Raw genomic sequence first — 13,797 nt, 5'->3', positions numbered from 1 at the left:
CTGAAAAAAAAGGAAAGTGATGTGGGCCTGTAATAAGGTTAACTCCTCAAACTGTAAGACCCTGTGGGACCTATACAAAGTGCCAGATAGTTTCAGCCCCTAAACATTCTCCCTATACTCTGCTAGGCTTTGCCCAGCAACTGTAGATCTTCCAGGCCATCCAAACCACCTTGTCTCTTCAAAGCATGTGGAATAGCAGTCTGTTAGTCCTGGTGGTTTAAAAAAAATTTCTCCAGTCTAACCCCAAGAAATCAAGATCAGCTTGGTGAAGAAAAATAAACAATGAAATTACTACACAGGGCAATGATTATTTATACAAAATAATGAATTTGTTTCTATACATGCCAATCATCTCACCCAAAAGGGAGTTTATTCTTTATTATTTTTTTTTCACTGCAAGCAAAGCACCACAGTGCAGCATGCGCCTGTCCATGAAAATCTTTGAGGCATGTGGAAAACCTATACCCAGCCCATGTTGACACAATGTGATTAGTTTATTATAGAAACCAATGGCTTGAATACATTGGTATTTGCTTCTATGTTGTAGCATGCAGTAGCATGGGTGAAATCTGGATGAGCGTTCTGACATAGCTAATGATGACACGGCCGAGGTACAGGGGCAGCATGTGGCCTGAGATGAGCCACACAGGATGGGACAACCACATTCACAGGAAATGATGGGTGATGAGATGATGAATGATGGTACTCATCTGTCCATTTTGTTTCCATAAGGCAGCAGTGCCCCTGCGGCCGGCCTGTCCTCAGCCCTTGCGCTTATTGTCACAGTAACTTGAGGCCCGGATGAAAGCAACCCCTATGGCAAGAGAAGTTTTCTCTTCAAGGGTGAGGGGTCTCCATTCCTGCTTTCTTTAGACCAAGTGCACATGGTGTTGTGTTTTTGAAAATAACAAGAGTAGGTTACAGTACAATAATTTGTGTTTAAATTAGATTGACAGGGTATCAAATATGAGGAAACCTAATTAAAGACCTATTACCAACTAAATTGACTTACATGGATACAAGGCCAGATGTTCACACCAAACAAAGACACAGGTTTTCCACTTACACAGAGCCCGTTCTTATCAAATTATAGGGGGGTCATGTGATTCATCCCTATACATACACTACAAGGCATGTGCATACTAGTTTATGGGTAAGCCAAAATAATAATAGAATCCCTTGTAATTCCTGATAGAAGATCTCCCCAAAAATAAGTTTACATTTGACACTGTGACAATTTAGGTGGTGTCCTTAGCTGAAGCCTACCAACCCAACAAGGTTCTGGGACTGTCACGGATAGTCAAGAGAAGTAAGAAGGGGTTTGACTGACTTCTGTGTAACCCAAAGGATACATGAGGTCACGTAGCTCAAAACACATCAGGCCTGAAATGAGATGCTTCAACTGCCTGATGAAATGTCAAAGGGTCTAAATGTGAACGGGTGCAACAATGTAAACACAGGGTTCCAAGTAATCAAAGTGTTTCCACCTGCAGTGACAGAGCCATCAGTTCTGGTCATGCCAGTCATTACCTCACAGTCTACTGGTGCTCAGAGAGTAACCTAAGAGAGACCAGAACTTGGCTTTGGTTGACTTCAGAGGAAGGAAGGAGCAGGAATAAGGGCGCTTTCCTCTACCTCACCACAGAACGTAAACAGTGAAACAGTCTGCAAACCTACAGGTTCTTTTTTGCACGAGTATGGAAAGAGAATGATTGGATCTTGTTTGCAAAGGTTCAGCCCAAAAGACTAATAGGCTCTGAACTTTTGTCCAAACACTCTGTTAAAGTGAACTCAGGGAAGGCCTGCTGCACCTCTCAGTATCAGCCCCACATCACAGGGTCATTATCACAGATTTGTCCTTATGGCAAACATTTTAGGTCTTCAATACAATATTCCGGTCAGGTGGTTGTGCTGGAGGACAATCTTTCCAATCACCCTCTCTCTCTCTCCCTTCTCCTTTCCTCCAATATAAGTCAGCATGGCAAAACAATTACCTGACAGCAAGCCGGCAATGAGCATGACAAAGTGAGTGACGTCTGGAAACCCAACACCTTATGAAACGATGCCCGATGTCTCGTAACATTTTTACACATGACAGCATGACTGCTCTCCTGAGGGGCTCGTCTGAACACTAATCCATACGGCCTGCTGCTGCGGCAGGCAGAGGAGCATGGAGAGACAAGACCGTGCTAATGGGAGCCAGATCTGCTCAGTTAGCTTAGCGCCTGGATGCATGCTCAGACACAGACAGCGGTGCAGAAAGCAGTCCATCAAGCTGTCCCTGCAGAGCAGCTCTCAGGCTTTCGATGCAACAAGCCGGGGCAGAACACAAGACTTCTGGAAGTCTGGCATTTTACTACATCTTAGGGTGCCAAAGAGTGCTTGGTCATCTCTTCGGTCTCAGCAACAGTCAATCTTTCCTGATGTTTTTTTTTTGTGTGGGTGTGCTGGCTGTTTAGTTGATGGAGATATATTGCATAAAGACTATTCGCTGTCTCTTGCAATGGCCTTAGTTTTTGGTCTGTGACTTCCTGGAAAGATTTACTGTGTACTTCTAACACATCATCACCAGTTGTGTCTGAGGAAAACTCTGGACTCGTGCTCCAACAAGGTATCTCTGATTGTAAACTCCTGTTTTGCAGCCCCAAGTTCAGCATTAACTTGTTTGGTCTTCTTGAAACCAAAATTATCCATAAATGGACAAGGGGGTGAAACTGAAGAGGGAGAGAACATAGAAAACAATAAGTCAGTTTTTGTGCCTAAGGGGTGAAATTCTAATTGCAGAGTGCATAAACTTCCATTTACCAACTAAGAATCAGTGTTTTATTTTCAAAGAATGCTTGATTGTCTGAAAGATAAAACATTACCCTTCAACTTCCCACAGTGTGGTAATAAATGCATAGCGAATTAAACAGTTAAATAAATAAATAAAAACCAGTCAGCTTAGGCACTTATTACTTGATGTTTTTCCATTGTAGGCATGAGGACACGGCAGAGCTGCAGCTCAGCACACTGATGGCCTGCATGAAGGCATTATTACACTCTATGCCTCCGTTGTTGTTTGACTGAGACATATTTCCAGACAGTTGCCCAGACTGTGGCAAGAGATGAGGGATATGCTACAAAGGAAGAGTTCTCAGTCTTGTTGCCAAACCCAACCCTTTAATAATTGCCCAGGAATGATGCACATCCCAGTTAAAGCACTGATAGAGTGAGTTATGACTGTGGTGGTGTTTCCTGAGAAGCTGGCCAAAAAGATGATTTAGAAAGATCACACATCTGGGCACCGAGGGTTCCTCGGACACTGCTTAAACACAAGTCTTTATTCTGAGGATAGAGGAATCTGGAGGGTGGTGAGGGAAAAATCCATCACCCAACAGTGACATTTCCAAAATGGCAACCATGACAGCACGGTTATTGGTCATCCCTGTAGATGACTTGTTAAGGCTTAATTCTTCTTTATACAACACAGCTCTTCAAGTGACAGATGTTAGCAGCTGTGGAGTCTGTATCAACACCAACATGTTTAGTTCTGGTTGCTTAAAAAAAGGATTTTACTTAGTTTAATACATCAGGCTGTTTGTAGTGAAATATGCATACATTCAGCTTTATAATTCATACAGGAATTATCCCAACAGAGTCATAAAATACACAATTTACAAGGTATACATGTTTCAACTTGTTTCTTGTCACAAAAAAGACAACAATACTGGTTTTATAAGTAAAAGCCTACTTCAATTTTGTTCTATTTTAACCATTAAATTCAAATGGTCATCGTGTAAGTAGTGTTTTATTCTGAGCTAGGTAACTAAAGGTTTTTATCGGAAATAGCCTTCGAGGGTCAACAGGCTAAAACAAAAGAAAACAAGCTGAAGAATGGCACACTTTCCATGCAATTAAAAATAGATTTAAATACAATTACATGTGGTAAGACATGCATGAATTCATGTCACTTGCACAACCCTTGTTTTGAGATCAAACCCTCAGAACTACATTTCCTGGAACACATACCAGCCCTCGAATACTGCAAACACGGTCCGAGGTCTGGGTACAGAATGCTTAGAACTCTTTTCTCAGATACTAACACATGAATGGGAGCGCTGTGAAATCCATCAGCAACGAGAAGCACAAAGCTTTGATTTTCCAAATACTCTGGAAACACCCTGATGACTCAGTGCCCCGTTTAATATTGAACACGTTTCCTTTGTCTCTGACCGGTCAAAAGGATCCATATAACTGCAGCATTGCTAGTGATATTACTGATATTATCTGTCTGAGTTAGCAAGTGCCAGTAAGTCGCACTCCATTACAGCAACTCGTTGCAAAAAAAAAACCCCAAAAAACAGGCGTGCAATTTTAAAAGGCTCCCTTCATTTCGGCACCCAGTGGAAAGCCAGCTGGTGCCAATCTCTTTGATTTATCCACTCCTAAGCAAAAGTTTTAAATCCAAGTCAATAAAAGACATAAAATGTTGATCCAAACTCTTGGAAAGAAATGAGGCAGTTGTGTGGACACCAGAAACACATGATGCAAGCCTATAGCTGAAAGTAGTGAGACAGAATACAGCATGGCTTGGCTTGATAAGCTTCTCCATAAGCAGCATTATATTCAGAGTCTGTGCAAGGAGGGCGGGGTGGGGGGGTGGGGGGGCAGGATGCAGCACAGCACAAAGCAGAGGAAAGACAAACACCGGGGAAGCCGGCCCTGCGTCCATACAGATGTGCTTATGAAGGGAAGGTGCTCCGAGAACAAAATTAATCATGCTGGAGACACAAAAAGAAACACCTGACCAACTTTGGTTTATATTTTAGATTAAACTGACTGCACTGCAATTCTCAAATGTGAATGAGGTCAAATTTTGACTAAAGTCCTCACGAAGCAGAAGAAAGAAACACTGAAAATCCATTAACAGCAAGGCGGAGCTGTATTTGTGTTTAAGCGCAGCATTGCAATAAAGTGTGCAAAAGGAGTGTGTGTGTGAGCACAGAGTGTGTGTGAGCACAGAGTGTGTGGACGGTCAACCTTTCAGCTCTGCAGAGGGAGACAGCCGGACCTCCCCGGTGCTTCTGCCTGAGAAGGGAGCTCCGCTCAGGACAAGACAAAATGGGAAGGGTGTGTGTGTGTGTGTGTGTGTGTGTGGGGCGTTTGAGGGCATGGCGTTCACATGTGCTCGTCTGAACATGGGTGCAATGTCTAAACCAGGGAGCAGTAGCCGCTGCAGGCTCCGTTGCCGGCATCTTCGTCTGTGAGCTGGACCGCTCGGCCGTGGTTCTCGCTCTGCCACAAGCCGGGAGACTGGATGATCTTCTCAACCAGCTCCTCGAATGCACACTGAACGCCGTCCTTCGTCTTTGCACTTGCCTCTGGTAGAACAGACGGGGGGGGGGGGGGGGGGGGGGAGAGAGAGGGATTAAAGAAGAGGGAAGTGACAGGGCCAGACGAAGGGGGAAAAGGAAAAAAAAAAAATAAAGAGGTTAGGAAATGAAGAAAAAAAAAAGAAGTGCGGAGAATATTAAGAAAAAAATAAATACAGTTGGTGAGAAAAAAGGACAGCCATGAAGATGATTTATGAAAACCTAAATATTGAGAGTAAATGTTCAAAAAGCCATTTCCCTGTGTAATAACCTGCCCAGAAGGTCTCTGCAAAGCAGGGAATCCTGACTTACCTATAAAAAGCATGGAATGTTTTCTTGCAAACTTCAGCCCTTCGGCCCGGTCTACCTCGTGGTTTTCCTAAAACAAAGGAGAGGTATTGGCTTATTTTAGGTCTGCTGGGCAGAGCTGTCAGCTACTGTGGTCATCACAGTTCAAAGAGAAAAGCAACTTGCAGAGTCAAAAAAACAGGACACAATTAATTCATACAAGTCTACTTCGTGGGACTTAAATACATTTTTCGTCACGTAGATAAAATCCACACAGTGAGCTTATACCAAGGTAAAAACTACCACTTATCTCCTATATACCACCATACAACTGTAAGGCCACTCACCTTATCAATTTTGTTTCCCACAAGCATTTTGACGAGATCGTTTCTTGTGCAGTACGTCTCCAGCTCATTGAGCCAGTTGTCCAGTTTGGTAAAGGTTTCACGCCTCGTGACATCATACACTGCGGCAAACCAACCAAATGAACAAGCTCAGTACAAAGGCAAACACTTACAGAACCGGCTGATGAGACTGGAGCACAGAGGACAGGACAAAGGCAAAGTTTCTCTATTTGATCTCAGGATCTATGATACAATAGGATTCTTTTGCGCAACTGGAACAGTTTGCTCGGCACAGTCATCTTGCATTAATTAGGTCCAACATACAAAAAGTTCAGTTCAGTCACGTGTAATCAAGAGAGATTAATTCTGAAAGGCTTTTGATTTTATCTAACAGGGAAAAAAAAAAAAGAGAGCTATCGATGCGCCAAGAAGGTTTTTGTTACTCTCTATCCTGACAGTGGTCAAAAACCATAAAAACTATGAGCTGCAGCTGAATTTGTTTTACAACTTCAACCAATTTCCTCCGTGTCTTTCTGTACGCGCTGGCATGGCCTGCATTAATATTTAAAGAGCTACACTTAGTGGATGCTAGATGAAAAGACATCGCTCTCTTCAGGATGGACCAGGCTCCAACGTGATGAGGACACACACAAAGGTTTGATCGGTGACGGAGCTTCGCTTACCCAGGATGACACCCTGTGCACCACGGTAGTAACTGGGTGTTAGGGTTCGAAAGCGCTCTTGTCCAGCAGTGTCCTGCAAAACACGTACCTTGTGTTCATCACTCATCAACTGCATACACACACAAGAAACACTGCAGGACAGACGGACACGGCTAACACAGACAGAACCTTTTGTGTCCCTCAAGGTGTGCGAGGGCAGAAAATGGTACATAAGCGCCATCTTCTGGCGCCTTGAAAGAACAGCCAGATAGGAGTCATAGATGAGTCTGACTTTGAATCTTTCTGCACTGACAGACAGACAGGAGCTGCCTCTGTTTGTTTGAATTTGTGTTATTTAAGTTCTAGAAAGATCAATGAGTCTGTAGCTTACCCATATTGCCAACTTTGCCTTGTTGCCATCCACGGAAATGGTCTTTACTTTGAAGTCAACACCTGGACAATGAAAAGCCAGCCAGTCACTCAAACTGACATGATTACCTCATTCTGCTTCAGTCCCAGTATGATGACTCTTACAGGTTTGGTCAATTACTGCCAAGAATATTATATCATGCTGACAGGCTATAATTATTGATGATGAATTGTCAAAACATACATTACCACACAATGTCTCTGAACTCCTGCTAACCCAGGCTATTCAGACTTGCATTGTGCCCAACCCATGTCTTTTAGCTAAATTATTCTTTGACTGTGCATTCATATCCACCACAAAGGGACAGTGTCACCCTGTGTCCTAAACTAAAAACAATTCAAAAGAAATTGATTAAAAAAAAAAACTTTAAAAAACCCCACCACCTGTGAATAAGCTCAGAGAGCAATGATTCACGCACGGAATCCCTGCCAGGCTCTAATGGCTCAGACATTTACATGAAAATAACAGCGCTGTAAACCACCTCTATTGTCTCTGTGCAGCGCCTCAGTGTGCAGCGCCTCAGTGTGCAGCGCCTCAGTGTGCAGCGCCTCAGTGTGCAGCGCCTCAGTGTGCAGCGCCTCAGTGTGCAGCGCCTCAGTGTGCAGCGCCTCAGTGTGCAGCGCCTCAGTGTGCAGCGCCTCAGTGTGCAGCGCCTCAGTGTGCAGCGCCTCAGTGTGCAGCGCCTCAGTGTGCAGCGCCTCAGTGTGCAGCGCCTCAGTGTGCAGCGCCTCAGTGTGCAGCGCCTCAGTGTGCAGATGAGAAATCCACTTGAATTTCAGCACCCACTGACAGATTTACCAGGAGGATGCACACTCGTGTTGGGCCTGTTTTTACCTCTGGGATTACGGGGGGGGGGTTTCAATTCATGGACAAAACAAAGGAGGGACTTAAAAAGAGAGGCTGAGGGTACACAAACATACAGTCTGTTCTCACGGTTAATCACAGCAACGAGCTCTTTCTCGAGTCCAGCAGGTTTGCTCAGGTTGTGCTGCCAGGCACATGTGGAGATGAGTTTACACTAAACGTTTTCCTGAACCTGGACCAGTCCCTGCTACTATAATTCATTACAAATTCAGCCATGCCTCTCCCATGGAACATACAGTAAAGCATCTGTTTGTAATATTTACAACACAACAAGATGCCTCAACCACTGACAGTCAAGACCGGGCTGATGGCGGATCTGTAAACACCCTTAAATCATCTGACATAAACAGACTGAACGCATCACGTAAACACGAAAAATTGAGGCGAAGAGAAGAAATAATTAATGATTCAAATGAATATCTAACCCCGTATTGTCACCATTTCCCCTTTAGCAAGAAGTTGCTTTGTTTTTCTGCTTATGATTGAAAAGGAGGAGGACTTGTTTTGGTCGCAGAACACTCTTTGTGCACTTCTGCAGCTTTTTCTCAGTTTGAGATGAGCCGATACCAGATTAAAAAATAATCCCAGAGACTTGAGTCAAATGGGAGAGCCGTCTCCGTGAAAGACAAACACCTCAACTGGCCAAGAAAAACAGTAGCAATCATGGCTTGACCATGACAAAAGAAAGTGTTCTCACCGTCTCAAGTCTATGCTTTGATTGTTTTAACAAAGACAGCGCTGTGAGGAAAAATATGCTTTAGCCAAACTTTTCAGGCAATGAATCAAAAAAGCTCTGTGGCTGTGAGGGTGTGTGGTGACGAGCCAGCTAAGCGGTTATACCTTTTGTTAGCAGAGCCAAAGAGGCCAATTATCAGAACCTTAACTTGTGTTTTCAAATTACCGACATAAAACGCTGGGTGTGAAGGCAATGCTGGTGGCTGAAGCAGATACCAAAGCTTCTGTCATTTAGTGGATTTGTTACTCAGGATCAAGTCAAAGATCTGCTTGCAGCCTAACCGGGGGCCAGCTGCCATTCATTGAGCGGCCAGCGTTGTGAGCTTCAAAAGTTGAGAGAGGCTCAACTTTATGCAGATGAGCAGTGAGGTGTCCACCAGCAGGCCAAATCATGGCATTTTTAAATTTTAAATCACAGAGGACAGGGCCACCAGCAGCAATCTCCCTACAGGTGACAGTCAGGGGCAGGGAGATGGAGGAATAACAGGGAGGATGCCCAGGCAGACAATGAATTCTCCCTGATTTTGCAACCTGCACCCCTTGGATTGTCCCCAGACATTGAAGCCCCATCACACACGTTCCCATTCACACCCACATTCACATCATCACCATCACCTTCAAGCAGGGCCTTCATTCTATGAAGCAGCATTATTCCTGGTTCTTAAAAAAAATAAATGAATAAAAATAAAAATCAACTGTACTTCCAAGTATTAGACAGCACCAAGTTTTCTTAATAAGCTCATACGTTTTACTCACCTATTGTAGCCGATTGCTCTGGGTCAAATGTGTCATCTGTGAATCTTAAGAGAAGGCTGTTGATGTGAAGAGGAGAAGAAGAAGAAGATTATAGCTCATTATTAATCATTACCAAATACAAGGGAGTGCATTCTTTTTCTTAGTAAAAGTGTTATCAGGCTCTTACATCTCACCCTGCAGGACCAAACTTGTCCAAATCTACATCTCTATTTCTTTCTACTGATTACTTTTGACCACCTTCTCTTGCATTACATGCACAAGCTTCAGATGATGTCACCACTAGAATAGTCAGGGGGACATGGTCCATTTCTTACCTCTGACTAATCATGTGCAAAGTCCTTCATCACATCAGTGACGCAGGCGTATTTCTCTTAATTATGTCATTGTGAGTTCTTATTGAGAACTTACATATACATGGAGACAGCCAAGTAAGAATATATGTACCATTTCTAAACGTATGTGTTCTATGCCCAGCAGACACCTCCCCAATGATTTGAGGCCCTCCTAATATTGTAGGGAAACAAATTAGATAACTGAAAGTTATTCCAAATTCTCCCTACTCATTTTCCAAACTTCACAACACCAGAATTGCGTTGCAAAACAAATCAAGAACACAAAATTGCTTTCTGGAAACAACACACTTGGTCTGAACTGGCAGGCCGCATACAGTGCAGCTGGCCACATGTTCTTTTGATATCTGGGAATAGAAGCAAACGCGGGCCTGTGCTGTAGTATCAGAATCGACTCAGACTGAGCTCTGTACACAGAGCTGTACTTTAGAAGTACATGTGCTGTCAGAACCACAGCAGGAAAAAGCGAGGGGGATAAAAAGGACTTCAGTTAACAAAAAAAAACAGGCCCTAAATGAGTACATTATCAACAAAGGAAATCACAAAAAAAGCAAACAGAGGAATATGGAGCTGAAAACACAGTAACAGGATCTCAGCATAAATAAGTACAGGAATAAACAAAGGGATACCATACTATGCCTTCCACTTTCAATCACACTTTAGTTCATTTAAACTTGACTCATCTCAAGAAGCTGAGGTCTGGTCATCAGTCTTCAATGAAAGAGAAGATTTTTGGCAAGACGTTTAACTTGTGAAAAGTTTACCAGAGGCTTAAGGCGGCTCATTATCCATGTACCGTGAAAATGGCTTCGGAAGACACGGTCATAGTTTGCCATGTGATGGTTGACAGCTAAGGCTGGTTATCAGGATTGTTTGTGTGGACCACAGATAGGAAGACCAGCAAACCTATCCAGGCCCTCGGTTGGCAGTGGCATAAGCCATAAGCTTACAAAGTGATGTTCGTGGAAAACAAAGGAAAAAAAAGGCAAAAGAAAATAAAAATGAGCTGCTTCGAACATCCGGCGTATTTTAGAAGAACTTCTGATTATCATATTAGTAAAAACAACTGTACATTTAAACCCATTATCATTCTTGGACCCATATGTTACTTTAGACATTGCATTCTGTCATGCAGTACAGACCCAGCAGAAAACTGGTCTCGATTGCAACATCTTCAGCCATCTGCATCATGCGTGAACAAAGATGATGTCACACATAGCCTGCTACTATTAGCTGGACAACCAGCAACTACAATCTTATTTTCACTGGCTTATCGTTTCTTAAAAGTCTGGCAATTTGTTGACAGTGACGATAACAAGCGTTATTTGTTATTCTGAATAGAGCCCCCCCCCCAGACTATCTGGGTCGCTACAAAGCTAATGTTAGCAAGCTAATGTTAGCAATTAGCCTCGACATCCATTTCTCAGAGAAAGCTTCAGCTTACCTGGACTTCCCAACTCCACTTTCTCCAATTATCAATATTTTCAGCGTCGTTATTATGTCGTCTTCCATTTTTTCTTTAAAGTGAGCTGTGCTACTCTCGGTAAACGGCTACAACTAATTGTAAGGAGCGACGTTGTCTAACTTGCGTTCTTCTTGTTTACAGCCTGCATTAGATAGTTTGACAGCTTGTAAGAAAGACGTCTCACTCCAACTATATCCTGCATGACTTGCTTGTGCTTCCGGTTGGAATATGAGACATGTTGAATAATGCAGATTACGTAATAAAAGCGTACACTAATGTAACATATCTAATCAATGTGTATATTCACATAACTACGGAAGCCGAGAACGGACGTGGATCTTTGTTTCGGTTTCCATGTATAACTCCATTAGTTGGACCGTTATTTTTTTTGTACCCACAATCCAAAATAGTTCTGTTAACACTCTTCATAAAGTTTACTATATACTCAACATGTATTATAAAGTTTCCCAAAAAGTTAACAAAAGACTGAGGAGCCGAATGAAATATAAATACGAATAGAACGCTATGATTTGCAGGAATCTTGTACCCTACATAGGCTGTCATCACAGTTCCAATACAGAGTCAAACAAGACAAAAGAACTATGCACGCTTTCACTTTAATTTTACTGAACAAAAACACAAGACTATTAAATATGGTTTGCTGAATATCCAATCTCTCCTGTGCAAATTAATGTAACGTTAGTAAATTACTTGACTGATGATCTAGATTTATTTTGTCTTACAGAAACCTGGCTGCAGGAGGAAAACCATGTTAGTGTTAATAAATCAACTCCCTCAATCTGTTTCAAATTTCCCATTCTTTTAACTATAGACAGAAGAGGTGAAGTGGCAGCTATCTTCAAATCAGGGTAACTAATCAGTCCCAGACCCCAGATTAATCTTATTATTTATTTACTCTTTTAAATCTCTGACTCAGTTTTTTTTCACCCAAAGTGGTCATCACAAAAAAGCTTTTCTATTTGTTTTTGTGTATCATCCACCTGGCCTTTCTTCTGAGTTTCTGTCAATCTCAGTTAGAGCTGAGTAAAGATAGTCTAAAAAACTTTAACATTCAAGTAGATGTTGAAAATGACAGCCTAAATATGAACTTAATTCTATATCAGTGTACACAAACCTACTAACTCTCTTAATCACTCTTAATTTTAATGACTGGTATTTACTCTATTTAATCATAACCCTGTCTTATGTGAAAATTTTTTGATTAATTTTGAGTTTACATTAGTTTACTACACAGCATCTGAGAAGAAATTTATTTATAGAGGGTGCCTTTCACAGCCGAATTTGATAGTCTTCTTGACAGCACTACAGTTTTAATGTGGAAAAATTGGACAATGATGCCCCTCTGAAAAAGATCTTTAGTATATTTCACAGCTGTGTGCCTTAAAGCAAACTACCAGAAAGTTGGAAATACAATAGTGTCCCAATTAGTCCTAATTAGAATCTCAATTAGTCTGGAAAGATAGTTTAATACACATAAAGAAAACCTTTGCAAAGCTAGAACTGCTTACTATTCATCATCGATAGAAGAGAATAAAACAATCCCAGGTTCCTTTTCAGCCCTGTAGCCAGACTGACTAAGAGTCTGAGCTCTGTTGAGCCACGTATTCATTTAACCCTCAGTAGCGATGACTTCATGAGCTTCTTCACCAATAAAATTGTTTATATCTGAGTGTAAATTCATGGAATCCTTCCCACTATTGTCACTGATGTATAATCAAGTAAAGCAGTTTTAGAAGTATCTTTTGAAATTGGTTTGTATTTAGAAAGCTTTTGTCCAGTCAAACTCACTGAGCTAACAACAGCAACAGCTTCTTCTAAACCATCAACTTGTATTTTAGACCCAATCCCAACCAGAAACAAAGGAGATTTTCTCCTTAATCAGCACTTCCATATTGGATTTGATCAGTCTGTTTTTGTTGAATTGATAGGTACCTCAGACTTTTAAGGTTGCGGTAATTATATTTTTACTTTAAACAACAAAAAAAACTCTGTAGAATCACCACCCTAATGTGGTGGAGGGGTTTGCGTATCCCCCTGGTAGGGTTTCCCATGGCAAATTGGTCTCAGGGGAGGGGTCAGATGAAGAGCAATTCAAAGACCTCGATGGAGTGGAACCAGGCAGTTAGTTCCCTTGCCCGGAAAAAAGAAACCGGGGCATCCCCCTGGAGCAAGGCCTGGGGGTAGAGCATGCCAGTGAGTGCCTAGTGGCACTAGGATGCAGTGTCAGCTGAATGGCAGGCAAAGATATAGGCCTTGGCATTCCGACCCTCTGTGTTGCAAACTGGGTCTTGGGATGTGGAACATCACTTCGCTGGGGGGGAAACAGCCTGTGTGTGAGGCAGAGCGATACCAACTAGACATAGTTGGGCTCACCTCCACACACAGTGTTGGCTCTGGAACCAAACTCCTGGAGAAGGGCTGGACTCATTCATACTCTGAAGTTGCCCATGGAGAGAGGCGTCAGGTGGGTGTGGGGATACTCATAAGCACCTATCTGAGCATTTCCGTGTTGGAGTTCTCCCCGGTGA

General features: G+C 42.5%; 1 protein-coding gene across 1 annotated transcript; it reads right to left on the bottom strand.

Annotated features, from left to right (window-relative positions):
* Window positions 1-3,536: 3,536 nt before the first annotated feature.
* LOC140284480 (ras-related protein Rab-18) lies at window positions 3,537-11,514 on the bottom strand. Its single transcript, XM_072378347.1, has 7 exons — window positions 11,228-11,514; window positions 9,434-9,489; window positions 7,040-7,101; window positions 6,670-6,742; window positions 5,990-6,108; window positions 5,667-5,733; window positions 3,537-5,363 (listed from the first exon to the last, which is right to left on the bottom strand). Exons 1-7 carry the CDS (start codon window positions 11,293-11,295, stop codon window positions 5,194-5,196), a joined length of 615 nt encoding a protein of 204 aa, XP_072234448.1. The 5' UTR covers window positions 11,296-11,514; the 3' UTR covers window positions 3,537-5,193.
* Between the last annotated feature and the right edge of the window lie 2,283 nt (window positions 11,515-13,797).

The sequence above is a fragment of the Leuresthes tenuis genome, unplaced genomic scaffold, assembly GCF_036924035.1.
Source record: "Leuresthes tenuis unplaced genomic scaffold, fLeuTen1.0.hap1 SCAF_24, whole genome shotgun sequence".
Taxonomy (NCBI): domain Eukaryota; kingdom Metazoa; phylum Chordata; class Actinopteri; order Atheriniformes; family Atherinopsidae; genus Leuresthes; species Leuresthes tenuis.
This window is presented reverse-complemented; position numbering and strand designations above follow the sequence as displayed.